The 22,415-nt window shown below is 37.3% G+C and overlaps 1 protein-coding gene and 1 pseudogene across 1 annotated transcript in view; both read right to left on the bottom strand.

Annotated features, from left to right (window-relative positions):
* Window positions 1-22,415, bottom strand: part of ZSWIM5 (zinc finger SWIM-type containing 5) — a 207,273-nt gene that overhangs the window by 3,027 nt on the left and 181,831 nt on the right. Inside the window, exons 12-13 of the mRNA XM_077845218.1 lie at window positions 1,141-1,304; window positions 548-629 (exon numbers count right to left, since the gene is read on the bottom strand). Coding sequence (XP_077701344.1) covers window positions 548-629; window positions 1,141-1,304 — 246 coding nt within the window. The remainder of the gene's footprint in view (window positions 1-547; window positions 630-1,140; window positions 1,305-22,415) is intronic.
* On the bottom strand, window positions 11,095-13,368 carry LOC144282069 (ATP synthase F(0) complex subunit j, mitochondrial pseudogene; annotated as a pseudogene).

The following is a 22,415-nucleotide window of genomic DNA, read 5'->3' as shown; positions in this document are numbered from 1 at the left end:
CTCTTCCCATCCCTTCCTTCCCCAAGTCAGAGGGTTGAAGATTTCTGCAGGTGCTCTCAAGCCCCTCCCATGGATGGAGCAGCAGAGCCTGTGGTCTACCTGCCCCCAGGCAGGGGTTGCAGATCTACCTGGGGGTTTAGCTGAAGTGGAGCCTTTCAGGGTAGAGTCTTATCTTGGGACTTTGGGTTCTAGATGGTGCTGAGACTCCAAGTTGTTTGGGGTTTTTCAGAAGCATAGACAGATGGACCAAACCACTGGGCCAAGCACCTCCCAAGGGTGCACTTATATACTGGTGATGAAAATTCATTCTCTCAAACATGTCTCTGATTGGAGGGCCAAAGTGCTGCTGACATCAGGGTATGGTCCAAGCAGTGAGGGCAGAGCCCGGGCTAGCTAAACAAAGGCTATCTTTCCTACCAGCAGCCCCATTCTTCCCCAGACCACCAGTAATAGGAATATGAGAACTCTGAGGATTCTCTGTCTTGTTCTATGAGTAGAGCCTAGGAACTCCTTTCCCCTGGGAGTTAGAGGGAGGTGGGAGACTCACCCACTTCTGTAGCACATGTCACCAACCACCGCACCATTTCCCGGCGCCTCCAGTTAAGAGTTGATAAGGTCATCCTCATCACCTGGGCAAAAAAGAGGCATTTCCACTTAGCTAAGCATAACTGTTAGGACTTCTTCATCCCCACTTCCCCCTGCCATTCATTTACACAACAAGTATTTACTGGTGCTTTAAGCAGCCATCTTTCTCCTGATAAGTACAGACAGGTTTGTTTAATTTCTGTCCACCCCTCCCACCAATCAGGTAGAAGGCTTTTCTGATGACCTGTAACAAATAAAGTCCTTATTATCACACCTTGCTTGACTTGACTTGGAAGGATGGGGGGTGGGTGGGGAGAAAATGAGAGCCCTATGGAGCCTAAAGCTACATAAGGACATTGCTTCTGTCCTTAACTTCAAAATGGAGCTGAATTTACAGAGTTCTTACCTAGAGGCCTAGCTGACAAGTTGTGTTCTGGGGACACAGAAAGAACCAGGCTTGGCTGGTTCAGGCCCAGGGCCTCTGGGATCTTATCTTCTACTGATGATCCCTAGACCAGAAGCCTAAAGCAGGAATGACCCACTCCTCCTTCATACCTGTAACCCCAGCTCCAGGGCCACATTGAGCAGGGTGCTGTCAGTACTACTGTCAGTGGGAGTGGCAATCTTGAATGCATCTTGGGCCAGTTTGAAGATGAGAGAGGAAGAATGGATGTGCTTCTGTATTGCTTCCAGAATCGTTCGGAGCCTCAGAGTGTCCCCTATAGGTGCAGAGACAAAGGGCAGTGACAGGTCTTCTTTAAAGCCTCCCTGAACAGTCCACTAATCACATAGGTACTAGCTGAACTGGCTACTATCAATTCACTGAATGCCTCTGAATGCAACCATCCCTTTTGGGCAGACAAGCTCTGTCTCCACTAAACCCACTGCAGACTGCTTCCTTCACCAGGCACCCACATGAATTCACTTCTCTCCACCTTTTCATTTTCCTCTACCCTTCACCTTCTTCCCTCAGACTCCTTAAGTCCCAGAAATAATTTTTATGAACACTTGACTTTTGAGAGCTAATTACAGAGGACATAGGAAGCTACGCTATTATCAAAAAAGTATGCTAATCCCATTGATTGCCTCCCACTGCAGCTTCCTAGAGCAAAAAGGAGCTGGGCTACCACTTCCCATTCAGCAGGCAAGGATTCTATACAAAGTACTAGTGCACAGAGTTAAACATATCACTGGAAGGGCATGTATACTATATGAAGTGAAGGTCACTGTATGAAGGTAATATATGAAAGACTGGTGTATTTTATGAAGGGATAAAATGGAAAGATAGAACAAAAAGTAGGTCTTCTTTGACAAAGAGGTGTAGTGATAAGAGTATATAGGCTTTGGAATGAAATGCATTGGGAATTGAACCTAGTTTAGCCATTTACTAATTCAGTTTCTTCATCTATAAAATAGAAACAAACTTTAGGGTTGTAAAAATTATAGATAACATATATAGTTAATATTCTATGATCCTACTTTTGTAAATAAAGATAAATAGCAACGTGTGTGTATGGTGTATGAGTGCATATACATGGTCAGAAAATCTCCAGGAATATTTATACCAATGTCTTAGCAGTAGTTATCTTTTGATGTCAGAGTTATGGGAGAGATTACCTTTATTCTTCTATCATCTTTAAAAACAATTTTTAAAATTAACAGACTTCATGTTATTTATGTTTTAAAAGATTTATTTGGGGGAGAGGGGCAAAGGGAGAGGGAGAGTCTCAAGCAGACTGCACTGAATGCAGAGCCTGACATGGGGCCACATCCCACAACCCTGAGATCATGGTCTGAGCTGAAACCAAGAGCTGGACACTCAACTAACTGAACCACCCAGCCACCCCAGACTTCATATTTTTTAAGTAGTTGTAGGTTTATAGAAAATTGAGCAGACAGTACAGAAAGTTCTTATATACCCTGTCCCCACTTCCAGTTTCCCCTATTATTATTATTATTATTTTTAATTTCACCATCTGCTGAGCAGCCCATGCAGAAGGAGGTATTTTTTAGGACTACAGAGAGAGGCAGAGACATAGGCAGAGGGAGCCTGATGTGGGACTTGATCCCAGGACCCCGGATCATGACTTGAGCCAAAGGCAGATGCTCAACAACTGAGCCACTTGGACGCCCCATCCCCTATTATTAAGGTCTTACATTAACGTGGTACATTTGACTAACCAACATTGACATATTATTATTAACTGAAGACCACAGTTTACATTAGGGTCCACTGTGTTATGTAGTTCTATGGGTTTTAATAAAGGCATGGCATGGTATTATGGACCCATCATTATTGTACAGCATAGATGGATTGCTTTCAATATCTCTTGTGCCTCCCTCTTCATGTCTCTCCTCATTCCCTCTAAGAATACTGATATTTTTATTGTCTCTATAATTTTGCCTTTTCCACAATGTCATACACTTGGAATCACAGTATGTAACCTTTCAGACTGGCTTCCTTCACCAAGCAATATACATTTAAGGTCGCTCCATGTTTTTTTTTAAATCTCGATAGCTCATTTCTTTTTATTGGGAAATAATATTGCATTATATGAGATGTACCGCAGTTTTTTAAAAATTAAATTTAATTAACATATACTGTATTACTATTTTCAGAGGTAGAACTTAGCGATTCATCTGTTACATGTCACACCCAGTCCTCAAAAGTGCCCTCCACAGTTTGTTTATCCAATAACCTTTGGAAGGACATCTTGGTTGCTTCTAGTTTTTGGCAGTTACAAATATAGCTGCTATAAACATCTGTGCGCGAGTTTTTGTGTGGACATGAGTTTTCAACTCATTTGGTAAAATACCTAGGAGCACGATGGTAAGCCTATGTTTAGCTTTGTAAAAAATCTGCCAAACTGTCTTCTTTGAAAGTGGCTGCACCTTTTGCATTCCTACAAGCAGTGAGAGTTCCTGTTGCTCCATATCCTTACCAGTATTTGATGTCAATATTTTGGATTTTAGCCATTCTAATAGGTATGTAATGGTATCTCCTTTTTAATTTTCATTTTCCTAATGACATATTAAGTAACTTGTTGGGAATTTGGCTATGATTGTATTAAAGCTACAGAGCAAGCTAGGAAGAACTAATGTAATAATAATATTGAGTATTCCTATCTATGGACATGGAAATTCTATTTATTTAGATCTTTGATTTCTTTCATCAAAGTTTTTTTTTTTGATTTATTTATTTATTCACGAGAGACACAGACTGAGAGAGAGAGAGAGAGAGAGAGAGAGACGCAGAGACATAGGCAGAGGGAGAAGCACAGGGAGTCTCTTCACAGGGAGCCTAATGTGGGACTCAATCCTGGATCCCAGGATCATGACCTGAGCTGAAGGCAGGCGCCCAACCGCTGAGCCACCCAGGCGTCCCTCATCAAAGTTTTATAGTTTCCCTCATATAGATCTTGTATATATTTTGTTAGATTTACTGAGTACTTTTTTAGAGGGTGCTAACGTAAATGTATTGGTTTTTTTTAAAGATTTTATTTATTCGTGAGAGACACAGGGATAGGCAGAAGGAGAAGCAGGCTTCCTGCAGGGAGCCTAATATGGGACTTGATCCCAGGACCCTGGGATCACTACCTGAGCCAAAGGCAGATGCTCAACCACTGAGCTACCCAGGTGCCCCTAAATATATTGTTGTTATTTTTATTTTATTTTTTTAAAGATTTATTTATTCATGATAGACACACACACACACACACACACACACACACACACACACAGAGGCAGAGACACAGGAGGAGGGAGAAGCAGGCTCCATGCCAGGAGCCCAACGCGGGACTCGATCCCGGGACTCCAGGAACGCGCCCTGGGCCAAAGGCAGGTGCTAAACTGCCGAGCCACCCAGGGATTCCCAATATATTGTTTTTAATTTCAAATTTCAATTGCTCATGGCTAGTATATAAGGAAGCAACTGACATACAATACAAATAAAAGTCAACTGCCTTCCTATATTCCTATGTTTTTGCCTACATACATATCTATTTATTTAAAGATGTTTCTTTTTCTAAAACTGCAGTATAGTTGACCCACAATGTTACATGTTACAGTTTCAGGTGTACAACATAGTGATTCAACTCTGTAAATTATGCTATGCTCACAAGTGTAGTGACCATCTGTCACCAAACAATGCTATTAGAACATGAGCGACTATATTCCCTATGTTGTACCTTTCATCCCTGTGACATGTTCATTCCATAACTGGAAGCGTGTATCTCCCACTCCCCTTTACCCATCTTGCCCATTCCCTTGCTTCTCTCCCTGCTGGCAACCACCAGTTTCTTTTCTGTATTCAGGGGTCTGCTTCTGCTTTTTCTTTATTCATTTGTTTTTTAGATTCCACATATAAGTGAAATCATATGGTAGACTTTTGTTTATATAGATTTTAAATTTTGCATGAAATCTTTAATTCTTAAAGTCAATAATCTCTAGGCTACAAACTAGGATGTTTTATGGGAACAGGTTCAAAGTATGCAATATGTGGAATACTTTTTAAAAAAATCTGCATTTAGAAAACAGTGATTTTTTTATGTATTAACCTTGTATCTTGCAACCTTGTTAGAGTCACTTATTCTAGTATTTTGTTGTTGTTGATTGAAATTTTCTTTATAGACAATCATCTCATTTGCATACAAAGGCAGTTTTATTTCTTCTTTCCTAATCTATACACCTCTTACTTCCTTTCTTGTCTTACTGCATTAGCCAGGACTTCCAGTATGATATTGAATGGGAGTGAGTGGGAAGGAACATTCTTATCTTATTCCTGATTTTCAGGGGAAAGTAACTAGTTTCTCTCCACTGAGTATGATGATAGCTACAGGTTCTTTGTAGATATTCTTTATAAAGTTGAGCTGGTTCTCTTCTATTCCTGGTTTGCTAAGTTGTTGTTTTTAAATCATGAATAGATGTTGGATTTTGTCAAATATTTTTCTTGCATATATTGATATATAACCTTTCTTCTCTAATCTGTTGATGTGATGGGTTACATTAATTGATTTTCTTTTTTAAGATTTTATTTATTTATTCATGAGAGACACAGAGAAAGAGGCAGAGACATTGATAGAGGGAGAAGTGGGCTCTTCGCAGGAAGCCCAAAGCAGGACTCGATCACCGGACCGGGATCACCCCTGAGCTGAAGTCAGATGCTCAACCACTGAGCCACCCAGGTGTCCCCATTAATTGATTTTCAAGTGCTGAATCAGCCTGGCATATCCCATTTTGTCATGATATAGAATTCTTTTTATACTTTGTTGGATTCAATTTGCTAATATTTTGTTGAGGATTTTTGTACTTATATTCATGAGTGATACTGGTGTGCAGTTATCCTTTCTTGTACTGTCTTTATCTGGTTTTGGTATTAGAGTAATGCTGGCCTCATAAGATGAGGTAGGTGTTCTCTCTGCTTCTATTTTCTAGAACAGATTTTAGACAGTTTGTATAGTTTATTCTTTAAATATTTGATGTAATTTGATTTCTCCAGATTTAAGTTTTGGTGGATTGTGTTTTTCAAGGAATTGGTTCATCATTGAAGATATCAAATTTGTGGAAATACAGCTGTTCATAATTTTCCATTTATGATATTAGTAATTTATGTCTTCTCTTTTCTTGGTTAGTCTGGCTAGGTGTTTATCAATTTTATTGATCTTTTCAAAGAAGTACCTTTTGCTTTCATTGAGTTTTCTGCATTTTTTCCCATTTTCAATTTCATTGATTTTTTTCTCTAGTTTTTATTTCTTTTCTTCTGCTGGCTTTAAGTTTACATTGTTCTTCTTTAGTTTTCTAACATGGAAGCTTAGATTACTGATTTTATTTTATCCCCCCTCAGCTTTACTGAGATATAAAACATTGTGTAAGTTTAAGGCATACAGTGTGATTTGATATACATATTACAAATGATTATCACAATAAGGTTAATTAACATATTCATCACCTCTCATCATTTTTTTTTTTAAATAAAAAAATTAAGTGCTGTTTATTTACTGGGTGCCCAGAACCTCTCATCATTTTCTGTGTGTGTGTGTGTGTGTGTGTGTGTGTGTCTGTGGTGAGAATATTTATTTTCTTAAGGGAGACAAACCATAAGAGACTTAATAATAGGAAACAGAGTCGCTGGAGAGGTAGGGGGTGAGGGGATACGATAACTGGGTGATGGACATTAAAGAGGACACGTGATCTAATGAGCAATGGGTATTATGTTAGACTGATGAGTCACCGACCTCTACCTCTGAAACCAATAGTAATTATATGTTAATTGAATTCAATAAAATAAAAAAAATAAAATTTATTCTCTTAGCAGATTTCAAGAATACAACACAGTACTGTTAACTACAATCATTGTGTCACACATTATATTCCAAGAACTATTTAATTGTAACAGAAAATCTGTACCTTTTAACCAAAATCTTCCCATTTCTCCCAGCCCTCAGGCCCTGGCAACCACCAATCTACTCTCTGTTTTTATGAGTTTGGCATTTTTAGATTCCACATATAAGTGAGACCATACCATATTTGTCTTTTTCTGATTTATATATATACAGTGAAAACTAAACACAATGCCCTCAGGAGCATGTGTCATAAATGGCTGTGTTTTCTTTCTTTTTATGGCTGAATAAAAAGGTCAAAGAAATCTCGAGAAATTTTTTAATATTTTGAACTAAATGGAAGTTAAAATACAAGTGATCAAAATACATGGGATATAGCAAAAACAGCTTGGAAGGAAATTTATAGCATTATATAATGTGTGTGTGTGCACACTATACTTTATTTATCCTCTGTGTGTGTGTGCACACTATACTTTATTTATCCATTGTTGGACACTTAGGTTGTTTCCAAATCTTGGCTATTGTGAATAATGCTGCAATGCAATCAATACAGGGGTGTAGATAACTCTTTGAGATAGTGATTTCATTTCCTTTGGATATACATTTGGAAGGATTGCTGGACCATATATGATAGTTCTACTTTAAATTTTTGAGGATGCTCCATGCTGTCTTCAAAAGTAGCTATACCAATTTGCATTTCTACAAACACTGCATTAGGTTTCCTTTTTCTCCATATCCTTGCCAACACTAACTCTCTCTCTTTTTTAATAATAACCATTCTAACAGGTGTGAGGTGATAGATTGATTTTAAATTTTCTTTCTTTTCTAACATATGCATTTAATGCTATAAATTTCCTTCCAAGCTGTTTTTGCTATATCCCATGTATTTTGATCACTTGTATTTTAACTTCCATTTAGTTCAAAATATTAAAAAATTTCTCGAGATTTCTTTGACCTACATGCAATTTATTTACTTATTTTTAAGATTTTATTTATTTATTCATGACAGACACACACAGACAGAGGCAGAGACACAGGCAGAGGGAGAAGCAGGCTCCATGCAGGGAACCCAACGCAGGACTCAATCCTGGGTCTCCAGGATCACGCCCCAGGCTGAAGGCGGTGCTAAACCGCTGAGCCACCGGGGCTGCCCAACCAACATGCAATTTAGAAGTATGTTGTTTAACCTTCATGTTTTTGGGATTTTTCCAGTTATCCTTCTGTTATTGATTTCTAGTTTAATTCCACTGTGGTCTGAGAGCATACTTTGTATAATTTCTTTCAAATTACTTAGGTGTGTTTTATGGTCCAGAATGTGATCTGTCTTGGTGAATGTTCCACGCGAGCTTGAGAAGAATGTGCATGCTGTTCTTATTTGATGAAGTATTATATAAATGTAAATTGGATACAGTTCATGGATATTGCTATTTAGTTCAAGTATATCCTTACTAATTTTCTGCCTCCTGGATTTGTCAATTACTGATAGAAGGATGTTGTTCCTCCAACTACAATAGATTTGTCTATCTCGCTTTGCTCAGTTTTTACCTCACACATTTTGGTGTTCTTTTGTTAAATACACATTAAGGATTATGATGTCTTCTGGAGAACTGACCCCTTTTATCACTAAGGAATAATCCTCTTTATCTCTGTAATTTTCCATGTATTGATGTTGTCTTGTCTTAAATTTATACAGGCACTCAAGCTTTCTTTTGATTTGTGTTAGCATGGTATACCTTTCTCCATGTTTTGTTGTTGTTGAACTCTGTGTTTAAGAAATATTTTTAAAGATGAAAAAAACAGGGCAGCTCCAGTGGCACAGCGGTTTAGCGCCACCTGCAGCCTAGGGCGTGATCCTGGAGACCCTGGATTGAGTCCCACGTCAGGCTCTCTTGCATGGTGCCTGCTTCTCCCTCTGCCTGTGTCTCTGCTGATCTCTGTCTCTATGAATAAATAAATAAAAAACAATCTTAAAAAAATAAAGATGAAAAATACAGACTGGCTAAACTACCATGCATGCTTTCCTGGGAGAGTATCTTTCCCAGACTCTTCCTGTTTTCAGTGCAGCTAGTCTGGCAGTAGGCTATAGGGTGTGGAAAGTGAGGGCCAGGGTGCTGAAACTCTTTGTTTGTTTAAAGCCCTGGCCTCTGTTTTTTCTTTTAAGAGAGAGAGTGCACAAGTGAGGGGAGGATTAAAGAGAGAGAATCTCAAGCAGGCTCCGTGCCCAAAACAGAGCCTGATGCAGGGCTTGATCCCAAGACCCTGAGATCCTGACCTGAGCTGAAATCAAAAGTCAGATCCTTAACTGACTGAGCCACTCAGGTGCTCTGGGCCTCTGTTTGAAAGGCAAAGCATATAAGTTCACTCACAGAGAAATTAAATATCTGCCTAAAGGTACTGAGATAAAGATGAAGCCCAGTGATGTTCAGTGTTTGTCCATAGGGCCTATTTGCTTGTTCTAGCACTCTTTACCAGTTTATTAATTTATCTATCTATCTAATTTGAAGTAAATATATATAATAAAACTTGCTATTTTAACCATTTTAAGTGTACAACTGAATGGTCACATTCAAAATGTTGTGTAAATATTACCACTATTTGTAAAACTTTAATCACCCCGGACAGAAGCCCCTGGTAAAACTCTAATCTACTTTCTGTCTTTAGTAATTTATCTGTTGTAGCTATTTCATACAAATGTAATCATATAATATTTATCATTTTGTATCTGGATTATTTCACTTAGCATGTCTTCAAGGTTCCCTCAAGTTGTAGCATGTTATCATAATGCCATTTCTTTTTATGATTTAATATCCATTTGTGTGTGTGTATATATATATACATATACATAATATATATATTTTTACTTATCCATGCTTATGTTGAAAGATACTTCAGTTGTTTCCAACCTTTGGCTGTTATGAATAATACGGCAATGAACATTGATGTGTAAGTATCTTTTAGAATCCCTCTTTTCAACAGTTTTGGGTGTATACCTAGAAGCAGAATAACTGGGTAATATGGTAATTCTATTTAAAATTTTCAGGAGCGGGGTGCCTAGCTGGCTCAATCAGTGGAGCCTGTGACTCTTGCTCCTGGAGTCATGAATTCAGGCCCCACACTGGGTCTAGAGCTTACATTAAAAAAAAGGAAAAAAGTAAAATTTTCAGGAACTGTTTTCCAACAGCAGCTGTTGGAATGTTTGACATCCCAATTTCTCCACATCTTTGCCAACACTTGTTTTATTATTTTTTATAATAGCCATCCTAGTGGATGTAAGTAGTATCCCATTGTGGTTTTGATTTGTATTTCCTTAATGACTAATGATGTTGAGTATGTTTTCATTTGCTTATTACTTATATATCATCTTTGAAAAAATGTTTAAGTCTTGCATATTTTTAAATTGGGTTGTCTATGAGAGACTCCTAACTCTGGGAAACGAACTAGGGGTGGTGGAAGGGGAGGTGGGCGGGTGGTGGGGGAACTGGGTGACGGGCACTGAGGGGGGCACTTGATGGGATGAGCACTGGGTGTTATTCTATATGTTGGCAAATTGAACACCAATAAAAAATAAATTTATAAAAAATTGGTTGTCTTTTTGTTGTTGGGTTGTAATTCTTTATACATTTATTAAGCCTTTATCAGATATAAAAAATTTACAAATAGTTTCTTCCATCCTGCAAGTTGTCTTTTTTTACTTTCTTGACAACATTCTTTAAGTTTTTAATTTCTTTATGGACAGCCCTGGTGGCCCAGTGGTTCAGCGCCGCCTTCAGCCCAGGGCGTGATCCTGGAGACCCGGGATCGAGTCCCGTGTCAGGCTCCCTGCATGGAGCCTGCTTCTCCCTCTGCCTGTGTCTCTGCCTCTCTCTCTCTCTCTCTCTGTCTCTCATGAATAATAAAATCTTTTTTTTAAATAAAAGTTTTTAATTTTTTAAAACATTTTACTTTTAAGTCACCTCTACACACAATGTAGAGAGAGGCACTTGAACTTACAACCCTGAGATCAAGAATCACATGCTCCACCAATCAAGCCAGCCAGGCACCCCCAAAAGCTTTTAATTTTGATGAGGTCCAATTAGTTTTTTTCCTTTGCTGTTCATAGTTTGATGTCATATCTCTTTTTTTAAAGATTTTATTTATTTATTCATGAGAGGCACAGAGAGAGAGGCAGAGACACAGGCAGAGGAAGAAGCAGGCTCCATGCAGGGAGCCCGATGTGGGACTCGATCCTGGGTCTCCAGGATCACGCCCTGGGCTGAAGGCGGTGCTAAACTACTGAGCCACCTGGGCTGCCCTTGATGTCATATCTAAGATCCCACTGACAAGTCTGAGGTCATAAAGATTTATCCCTACATTTCCTTGTATGAAGTTTATGGCTTTAGCTCTTATATTTAGGTCATTGATCCCTCCCTTTACTTATTTATTTATTTATTTATTTCCCCTCACAGTTACATTTATTCACACCACAGAGGACATATCTACAAGTGTATGGCGGGGCTCCATGTTCCCGGGTAAGAGAGTGTGCTGAGATTTACAGCCAAACTGACGTTCCATCTGATATGTACTCTGAGCTGGCCATGAACTGGCGCAGGACTCGAAGCTTTCAAAGCTTTACTTCTTTTATCAGCACTCCTGATTTTATAAATGATGATGCTTATTAACCCCATTCCTAACTAAATCTCATGGTAAGCTTGGGTATAGTAGGACTTCATGGGGATCCAAACATTTTTAACAAGGTTTTGAAGCATCTCAGTGCAAGACCCCCAGCTCAGGCTGCTGTGACACCCACTACCAATGACTTGGAAGGGTCACCCTGTGTCTTTATATTTAAACTGGGTTTCTTGTAGACAGCGTATAATTAAGCCTTCAGTTTTTTGTTTTAAATTTGCTGTCAGTCTCTGTCTTTTAAAGATTTGTATTTTTATTAAAGATTTATGCATTTGAGAGAGAACATTCCAGTGTCAGGAGGGGCAGAGGGAGAGCAAAATAACTCTCAAGCCGGCTCTCCAACTGAGCAGAGTCTGATTCAGGGTTTGATCCCAAGACCCCAACATCATGACCCTAGCTGAAACCAAGAGTTGGATGCTCAACTGAGTCACCCAGCATCCCAGTCTGTCTTTAATTGTCGTATTTAGACCACTAACACTTAAAGTGATTACTGATATAGTTGGATTAATATCTACCATATTTGTTATCTGTTTTCTATTCATTACACTGTTCTTCTTTTTTTTAAAATTTTTTTTGTGTTTTTTTTTGTTGTTGTTGTTGTTGTTGTTGTTCTTTTTAAAAATCTCTTCCCTTTTTGGCCATATGGCTTACACTGAGCATTTTTTTAATGATTTATTTTTTTCTTCTTATCAATTATACTTCTCTTAAAAATTATTTTAGTGTTTGCCCTAGAGTTGCAGTATACATTTACAATAAATCTAAGTTTATTTTCAAATAACTATACCATTTAATAAGGTACCTCATAATAGTATTCTCAATTTTTCCTTTCCTTCTGTAACATCATTGCTGTCATTCATTTCATTATCTTTAAGCTATAATCACCCAATATATTGTGTCTATACATTGCTATTATTATTTAAATTTTTATTTTTATTTTTTTAAAGATTTTATTTATTTGAGGGAGAGAGAGAGAGAGAGAGCGAGCAAGCATGAATAGGGGTTGGAGTAGAGGGAGAAGGAGAAGCAAGCTCCCAGCTGCTTGAGCTGACTGAGCCTGATGTAGGGCTCAATCCAAGGATCCTGGGATCATGACCTGAGCCGCAGGCAGATGCTTAACCAACTGAGCCACTCAAGCCCTAAATTTTTTAAACAGATTTTTAAGATATTTATTTATTTATTTTTAGAGAGGGATGGAGGGAAGGAGGCAGAGAGAGTGAAAATAAGAATCTTAAGCAGGTTCATGTCCAGCATGGAGCCAGAAGTGTGGCTCCGATCTCACAACCCTGAGATCATGACCTGTGCCAAAATCAAGAGTTTGATGCTTAAGTGATTGAGTCACCTAGGCATCCCTAAGATTTTATTTTATTTTTAAAGATTTATTTATTTATTCATGAGAGACACAGAGAGAGAGAGAGAGAGAGAGAGAGAGAGAAAGAGACATAGGCAGAGGGACAAGCAGGCTCCCCTCAGGGATCCTGATGTGGGACTTGATCCTGGATCCCGGGATCATGCCCTGAGCTGAAGGCAGATGCTCAACCGCTGAGGTGTCCAGGTGTCCCCTTAAGATTTTATTTTTAAGTAGTCTCTATACCCAACATGGGGCTCAAACTTACAGACCATAGATCAAGAGTCACATGCTCTATCAGCTGAGCCAGCCAGGCACCCCTGCTATTATTATTTTAAACAAGTAGTTATCTATTAGCTCAATTAAGAATTTAAAATACCCAAAGGTTTTATTTTACCTTCATTTATTTCTTCTCTAATACTCTTCACTTCTTTTTTTTTTTTTAAATTCTTTTTTTTTAATTTTTATTTATTTATGATAGTCACAGAGAGAGAGAGAGAGAGAGGCAGAGACATAGGCAAAGGGAGAAGCGGGCTCCATGCAGTGAGCCCGATGCGGGACTCGATCCTGGGTCTCCAGGATCATACCCTGGGCTGCAGGCAGCGCTAAACCGCCGCGCCACAGGGGCTGCCCAATTTTCCTGAAGGACTTTTCGCAAAGCAAGTTACTGGCAAAAGATTCCCTCAGTTTTTGTCTGAGAAAGTCTTTATTTCTCCTTTACTTTTGGAGGGTAATTTATTTGGATACTGAATTCTAGGTTGGTGGTTTTTTCTTTTCAATACCTTATATATATTTCACTTCACTCTCTCTTGCATGCATAGTTTGTGTAGTGGTGTAATTCCTATCTTTATTTCTCTATAGGTAAGGTGGTTTTGTTCTCTGGCTTCTTTCAGGATTTCTCTGTCTTTGGTTTCCTGCAGTTTGAATAGGATATGTTTAGAAGAAAATTTTTTGGTGTTCATACTTCTTGGTCTTCTTGGTCTTCCTGGATCTGTGTTCTGGTGTCTGTCACTAATTTTGGAAAATTCTCTGCCATTACTACTTCAAATATTTCTTCTGTTCCTTTCTTTCTTCTCCTTCTGGTAGTCCCATCATGTATATGCTAGATATCTTTTTTAATTGTCCCACAGTTCTCAGTATTCTATTCTAGGTACCCTCATCCCACCATTCTTTTTTTCTCTTTGCATTTCAATTTAAGGAGTTTCTATTGACAGTTATAATTTAAACATTTGGAAATATTCATATGGTTCAATGTTGAAAAGATACAAAAGATAAATAACTAAAAATTCTTTCTCCCCCCTCACCCCTGACCCTCATTCACCCACTTCTAACCCTATATGCAATCAATAGTATGGGTTTTTAAAAATTTCCTTCCAGGGGATCCCTGGGTGGCTCGGCGGTTTAGCGCCTGCCTTTGGCCCAGGGCGCGATCCTGGAGTCCCGGGATCGAGTCCCGCGTCAGGCTCCCGGCATGGAGCCTGCTTCTCCCTCCTCCTGTGTCTCTGCTTCTCTCTCTCTCTCTCTCTCTCATGAATAAATAAATAAATCTTTAAAAAAATAAAATTTCCTTCTAGGATATTTGATGGATATAAGAAAATACATTATCTAGTTCCACTCCTTAAAAAAGCCCTCATAAACAGTAGCCTAGTATACAAAGATTCACACGTTATTTTTCCCCCCACCTATCAACATATCTTGGAGATTCTTCCACATTAGCACATAAAGAGCTCCTTTTCTTTTAAATGGCTGCACAGTATTCCATTTATGGATGTACAGATCCACAACTCCTTATTCAAAACCCTTGGTGTTTTGGAATTCAGCACTTTTTTAACAGAAAGATAATTTATGCACACATTATACATAATCCTTGCAGTAGGCTTAGGGCAAGACCCTATAATTAAATACACTGTGAATAAAAAAATATTCACACTAGTTGGGATGAAGAGCAAAATCAGTTTTGTTATTCATCACTACAGCTGTAAACTGAGAAATGAAATGGTGTGATACAGATCACAAATACTTCGTATTCTTTATTTCTAAGAAAATATTCAATAAAATATTTTGTAAAACCAAACTAAATATCTCTATATATACATGCAACAAATATTTGCTACATTTCATTTCTTGAGGATCTAGGTCAAAAGGTTTCATCAAGTTTGTTATTATTGTTACCAAGGATCAGAATTAGATATTTAATGATGGGCCAGGAATGGAATTCTTTAATGATAAAGCAACACTACAATAGATGACCTTTAAAAATCTAGGGTATTGTATCTTATTAATATGGTTTTCTAGATAGTCAGTTTCTTTAATTAAGTAAGCAGCCACAACCTCGTCACTGATAAATGCATATTTTATTCAAGGTCAATTAAATGCTCATGCATTTCCCCTGTACTACCTATGGAGATTTTTTCCCATCTTTGTATCTCACCACTGTCATCACTACTAGTCTCATGCTTACTTAACATGAAACCAATGTTAACACTACTGTAGCAATTTTTCTATCTTGCAAGGAATGTACAATAAATACTTTTATTCAGAATTTTTTGATATCAGATTGCTCTACCTCAGTGCTTCTACAACCGTAGTGATCATAAAGTCATCTTGAGAATTTGTTTAAATATATATTCTTGAGCTACACCCACGGAGATTCTTTCAGGGGGTCTGGAAATTTGCATTTCTAACAAGCCTCCAGGTGATGCTGATGCTGCTTGTCCACTGACCACACTTTGAGTAGCAAGATTCTGACTTATTTAGACTTCCAATGAATAAAGTTTTAGTGTAAGTAATACAACTATATATATCGTCTCATTAATGTCACAAAATCCTTCCAAGTCTTTATCTACAGGTTTACTTTCAAACATTATTGTAAGCCAAAGTCTCTGCCAAATCAATCATTCTGAGCACCAGCAACTGTGTAAATGGCATCATTATGGCTTGATCAAGCTTCTGCAATAACTTTTTAAAGAAGTCTTGGAAATTAACTGCTGCTAAGCATAGAGTATGAAAAAAGTATTTATATTTGCTCCTCATTGGGAGTGAAATTTCTTGGTCATAAGTTCAGGAGGGGTATGTGTGGAATGGTAGCAGTCCAGGAATAGTATATGGTTTTCTTCCAGTCCAGGTTCTGTGCAACAAGTTCATATCATTGGTACAGAGTATTGAGTCAGTTAGAAAAATCTCTTACTTATGCTTTTTTTTTGTTTACACCCTAAAAAATAAATTGTGAACAACTTTCGAAACATCTTGGATATTGGCTGTTTCTAACTTTACCTGTCTGGTGCATTGACATATCCTGGGACTTTCAAGCTGTGCTTAAAACCTTTTGCTTATTAATCATTATTAGTTTTTTAAAAAAAGAATACAGGCTAGAACAGAACTGTTTCATCAGCATTGTATACATGTTTGATACTAAGGTTTTCATTAAAAGTTATCTTAATAGGGGACCCCTGGGTGGCTCAGCAGTTTAGCGCTGCCTTCGGCCCAGGGCGTGATTCTGGAGACCCCGGATTGAGTCCCATATCAGGCTCCCTTGCATGGAGCCTGCTTCTCCCTCTGCCTGTGTCTCTGCCTCTCTCTGTGTATCTCATAAATAAATAAAAATCTTTAATAAAAAATTATATTAACAAATTTATCAAAATAATTTTTACTTCATGATAAATAGAAGCTTCTTCATCATAGATATTAAGATATTTTATACCATGATGCTTCCTAAATTTCTGCAGCCAGTCCTGATATTTTATACTCACCTTAAATATGTTCAGTCCTTCATGACATATTCTAGCTTTTTTCATGACCAAAAATCAGTCAGTGGCATAGTCACACTGCTTCATTGTTCAATCTATTCAATCATGGTCATGTCAACATCTTCATTTTTTGCCCTCTGAAAAATATTCTGTTCTTCATTAGGTCTGGGTATGTTGTCCTGGTAAAACTTCAACACTTTGTCTATTTTTTTAAGTCACATGTTGTGTTAATTCCCAAACCCTATTCTTTGGTAATATGCCTCACATACATACCTAATCAAGCTTCTACACTAACTCTGTTTTCTGTGCTACTAAAAATGATAGATGCTTTCATTTCTTCTTATCTTCAATTTTCTGGACATTTTTACAGGACAATTGAACTCAAGTGGACAAAATGACAACACAAAGAAGGCAATACAGTATCAGTGAACAGCAAAGATGTATGTGACTAAGAGTGTTGAACAACTAATGCCTAATGTCAGCAGAGGTCAGGTTTTGCTGTGAAACTTACAAAAAGTTTGGATTTTCACAGCTTTTCAAATTCCATGTAAGAGATTTTGGACATAATATATTTTTATTTTTATTTTTATTTTTTAATTTTTATTTATTTATGATAGTCACACACACAGAGAGAGAGAGGCAGAGACATAGGCAGAGGGAGAAGCAGGCTCCATGCACCAGGAGCCCGACATGGGACTTGATCCCGGGTCTCCAGGATCGCACCCTGGGCCAAAGGCAGGCGCTAAACCGCTGCGCCACCCAGGGTTCCCGACATAATATATTTTTAATCTGTCTCCTATTGATGAATACCTAGAGTGTTTCAAATATTTTAAAATTACAAACAATGTTGGACTGAATAACCTAGTACAAACATCATTTCACATTTGGGCACAAATATATTTTTAAGATAAAATACTAGAAATGAAACTTCTGGGTCAAAGGAAATATGCACTGTAATTTTCCTAGCTATGCCAAACTACCCTCCACAAAGGATTACCAATCTATACTCCTACTCCATCCATACCTTTATAAACACAATGTTTTAGCAAAATGTTTTCTTTTAAAAAAAATGTTTTCTTTTATTATTTATTTTGAAATAATTTCAAATTTACAGAAATATTTCAAGAATAGTAGAGTGATCTTTTCTTAATGTTGAAGCATTCAAAGTAAGTATGTGACTTGATGCCCCATCACTCCTTAATACTGTAGTCTACACTTTTGGCAAACAAGGAAACTGTTCTACATACTCACTATACAACCATCAAAGTAAGGAAATTAATCTTGATATATTATTATCATCTACTACAGATTCTATTCAAGTTTCACCAATTGTTCCAATAATGTACCTTACAGCAAACATATTTTATACAAGATCATATGTTGTATTTCATTTGTCCTGCCTCTTTAGTCTTCATCATTTTGGAAAAATTCCTCCGTCTTCCCTGGACATTCATGACCTTGACACTTTGCAGATTAAACTAGTTATTTTGTAAGTATATCTTTCAATCTGGGTATGCCTGGTGTTTCCTGAAGTTCTTATAGCTTCCTAAGTGGTGATATATAATTTTGACTTGACTCATTTCTGATGGTCTTAAACTGTGATTATTTGATTAAAATGATGTCTGCCAAGTTTCTCTATTGTAAAGTTACATACTATCCCTTTATGATTGACAAGTATTTTGTGGAAAGATACTTTGAGTCAATGTAAATATCCCTCATCAAATGTTCATCCACTAGTTTTAGTATCCATTGGTGTTTTCTGGGCTGAATTAAATATTATTATATGGTCAACTCCAAAGTTGTTTCCTTGTGACCCTTAGTAATCCCTTCTTCCTTTTCACCATAGCTTGCCCCAGCTCCCATTCCCAGGAGACTACTGATCTTCTTTCTGTCACTATAGTGTGCATTTTCCAGAATTTTATATAAATGGAATAACACAATATGCAGTTTTCATTTGGTCTGACTTCTTTCACTTAGCAATAATTATTTTGAGATTCATCCATGTTGTAGTGTGTATCACTAGTTCATTCCTTTTCATAACTGAGTAGTATTCCACTGTATGGTTAAAATCACACTTTTTTTTTTGTCCTTTCACTTATGGATGGATATTTGGATTGTTTCCAGTTGTTGGATATTAAAAACAAAGCTGCTATGAACATTCATGTTGAAGAATTCATACAGATTACTTTAGAGTACTACCTAGGAGTGCAATGCAGATTGTATTTATAGGTATCCATTTAACTTTTTAAAAAATTATAAAATGTTTTTTCAAAGTGGTCTTGCCACTTATGTTCCTACCTGTAGTGTCTGAAAACTCCACTTGCTCCACATCCTTGCCAGTCCTTGTAGCTTTTTAAATTTAACCTTTTTCTTATTGTGATTTTACTGTATTTACCTAAGAACTAACAATATTGAACATTTTTTTCATGTGTTTATTTTCCATCAGAATATCTTCTTTGGTGGAGTTATCTCTTCATATCTTTGCTCATTTAAAAAAAAGAGTTCTTCTTCTTCTTCTTATTGAGTTTTGAGAACTCTTTACATATTCTGGATGCTAATCCTTTAGGAGATAATGTGATTTGCAAATATTTCTCCCAGTCTGTGGCTTGTCTTCATTTTTTAAAACATTTATTTATTCATAACAGAGAGAGAGAGGGAGAGAGAGAGAGGCAGAGACACAGGCAGAGGAAGAAGCAGGCTCCATGCAGGGAGCCTGATGTGGGACTCGATCCCAGGTCTCCAGGATCAGGCCCTGGGCTGAAGGCGGCGCTAAACCACTGAGCCACCCAGGCTGCCCTTGTCTTCATTTCAATAGAGACTTCATAAAGCAAAAGTTATTAATTTTGGTAAGTCCAATTTACCAACTTTTTCTTTTAAAAAGGGTTGTGCTTTTATTGTTGTATCCCCAAAATCTTTGCTTAACAAAAAATAAAAATTATTTTTCCAATGTTTTCTTCTAAAAGTCGTATAGTTTTGGTTTTTACATCTAAAAGCTTGATGTAAAACTTCTTGATCCATTATAAGACAATTTTTGTATCTATTGTAACATTTGTTGAGAAGACTATCCTTTTTTCTCAATGGAATTGGCTTTGCTGTTTATTAAAATAAACTGACCAAATATGCATGAGTCTAATTTGGGACTATTCTTTCTCACTGATTTGTCTATCTTAATACAAATAATTCCACATTGAAAATTATGCTTTACAATAAGTCTTGAAATCAGATAGTGTTAGGTTTGCTACTTTTTCTCCTTCTGCAAAATTGTTTTTGGCTACTCTAGGTCCTCTGAATTTTCATACAAATTTTAGAATCAGATAATATCTATCTCAAAGGCTTTTTGGAATTTTGATTGGAATTGCATTGAATCTATACATCACTTTGTAGAAAATCAACATTTAATAATATTGAGTCTTCTAATCTATAGGTGTAGTATGTCTTTCCATTTATTTTATTTTTTTGTCTTTCCATTATTTAGGTCTTCTTTCATTTCTCTCTGTTTTGTGATTTTCATTGTATAAGTTTTGAACACTTTTTGTTGAGTTTATTCTCAAGTATTTCATATTTTCTTATACTATTATAATAGTATTGAATATTTTTAAAATTTCAATTTCTAATTGTTCATTGCTGGTACACTGATTTCTGTATACCGATTTTGTATCCTGCAACTTTGCTAAACTCATTATTAATTTTATTAGCTTCTTGTAAATTTCATAGGATTTCCTACATAGATGAGCATGTTATCTGAGAATAGACAGTTTTACTTCCTTTTTAAGATTTTATTTTTAAGGGGGATCCCTGGGTGGCTCAGCGGTTTAGTGCTTGCCTTCGGCCCAGGGAGTGACCCTGGAGTCCCGGGATCGAGTCCCAAGTCAGGCTTCCTGCATGGAGCCTGGTTCTCCCTCTACCTGTGTCTCTGCCTCTCTCTCTCTCTCTCTCTCTCTCATGAATAAATAAATATAATCTTAAAAAAAAAAGATTTTACTTTTAAGTAATCTCTACATCCAGTGTGGGGCTTGAATTCACACCCTGAGATCAAGAATCATATGCTCCACCAACCAAGCCAGCTAGGCATCGCTACTTCTTCCTTCCTAATTTGGATATCTTTTATTATTTTTTTTTATTGTTTTATTCTAACAGAACCACCAGTATGATGCTGAATGAAGAGCTGAAGGCAAACATCTTTGCCTTGTTCCCGATGTTAGAAAGAAAGGATTCAATCTTTTACTATTAAATATAAGAGTAGCTGTATCTTAGATATCCTTTATCAAGTTGAGGAAGTTTATTTCTTTTCCTAGTTTGTTAAGAGTTTTTAATGTTCTTATTAGGAATTCATGTTAGATTTTATTAAATGTTTTCTCTGGATTATTAAAATGATGAAATAACCCATGGGTTTTCTCTTTTATTCTATTAGTATGGTGAATCACGGTGATTGATTTTTGAGTGTTAAACTAACCTTACATTCCTGGCATAAACCCTACTTTGTCATGTTTTATCTTTTTAACGTATACTATTGGATCAAATCTGTTAACATTTTAATTAAGAAATTTTGCATCTATGCTCATAAGAATATTAGTTTATAGTGGCTTTTTAATTTTTATTTATTTTTAAAATATTTTATTTATTTATTCATGAGAGACACAGAGAGAGAGAGAAGCAGAGACCTAGGCAGAGGGAGAAGCAGGCTCCAAGCAGGGAGCCTGAGGTGGGACTCGATCTCGGATACCAGGATCCCACCCTGAGCCAAAGGCAGACACTCAGTTGCTGAGCCACCCAAGTGTCCCTGTAGTGTGCTTTTTTTTTTTTTAAAGATATTTATTTATTTATTTATTTATTTATTTATTTATTTATTTATTCATGACAGAGCGAGAGGGAGAGAGAGGCAGAGGGAGAAGCAGGCTCCGTGCAGGGAGCCCGATGTGGGACTCGATTTCGGGTCTCCAGGATCACACCCCAGGCCGAAGGTGGTGCCAAACCGCTGGGCCCCCGGGGCTGCCCTGTTTTGTTTTGTTTTAAGATTTATTTATTTATTTATGATAGACATAGAGAGAGAGGCAGAGACACAGGAGGAGGGAGAAGCAGGCTCCACGCTGGGAGCCCAACATGGGACTCGATCCCGGGACTCCAGGATCGCACCCTGGGCCAAAGGCAGGCGCTAAACCATTGAGCCACCGAGGGATCCCGTGTTTTTCTTTTTTTTTTTTTATCTTTTTAAATAATGATTTTTGACTGGTTTTATTATCAGAGTAATGTTGGCTTCATAGATCAAGCTGGGAAATATTTCCTCCTTTCCAATTTTCTGGAAGAGTTTGTATAGAATTGTTACACGTTTTCCTTAAATATTTGGTAGAAGTTACCAGTGAAGCCATGTAGGCCTGGATTTTTCTTTGTGGAAAGGTTTTTAACTACAAATTCAATTTTTTGATGTTCATTTTTTTTTAAAGATTTTATTTATCCATTCAAGAGAGACACAGAGAGAAGCAGAGACATAGGCAGAGGGAGAAGCAGGCTCCCCTGCGGGGAGCCCAATGTGGATTCAATCCGAGGACCCCTGGATCAGGACCTGAGCTAAAGGCTCCATCACTGAGCCACCCAGGAGCCCTCTGATGTTCATTTCTATTTATTATTTTTATTGTGATAAAATATACATAAAATTCACCATTCTATTTAAACATACAATTCAATGACATTAAATTCATTTCACAATGCTATGCAGCTATGGCCACTATACATTTCCAG

Source organism: Canis aureus, chromosome 13 (genome assembly GCF_053574225.1).
Source record: "Canis aureus isolate CA01 chromosome 13, VMU_Caureus_v.1.0, whole genome shotgun sequence".
NCBI classification, from domain to species: Eukaryota; Metazoa; Chordata; class Mammalia; order Carnivora; family Canidae; genus Canis; species Canis aureus.
Note: the sequence above shows the minus strand (reverse complement) of the source record. Positions and strands in the feature narration are given on the sequence as shown.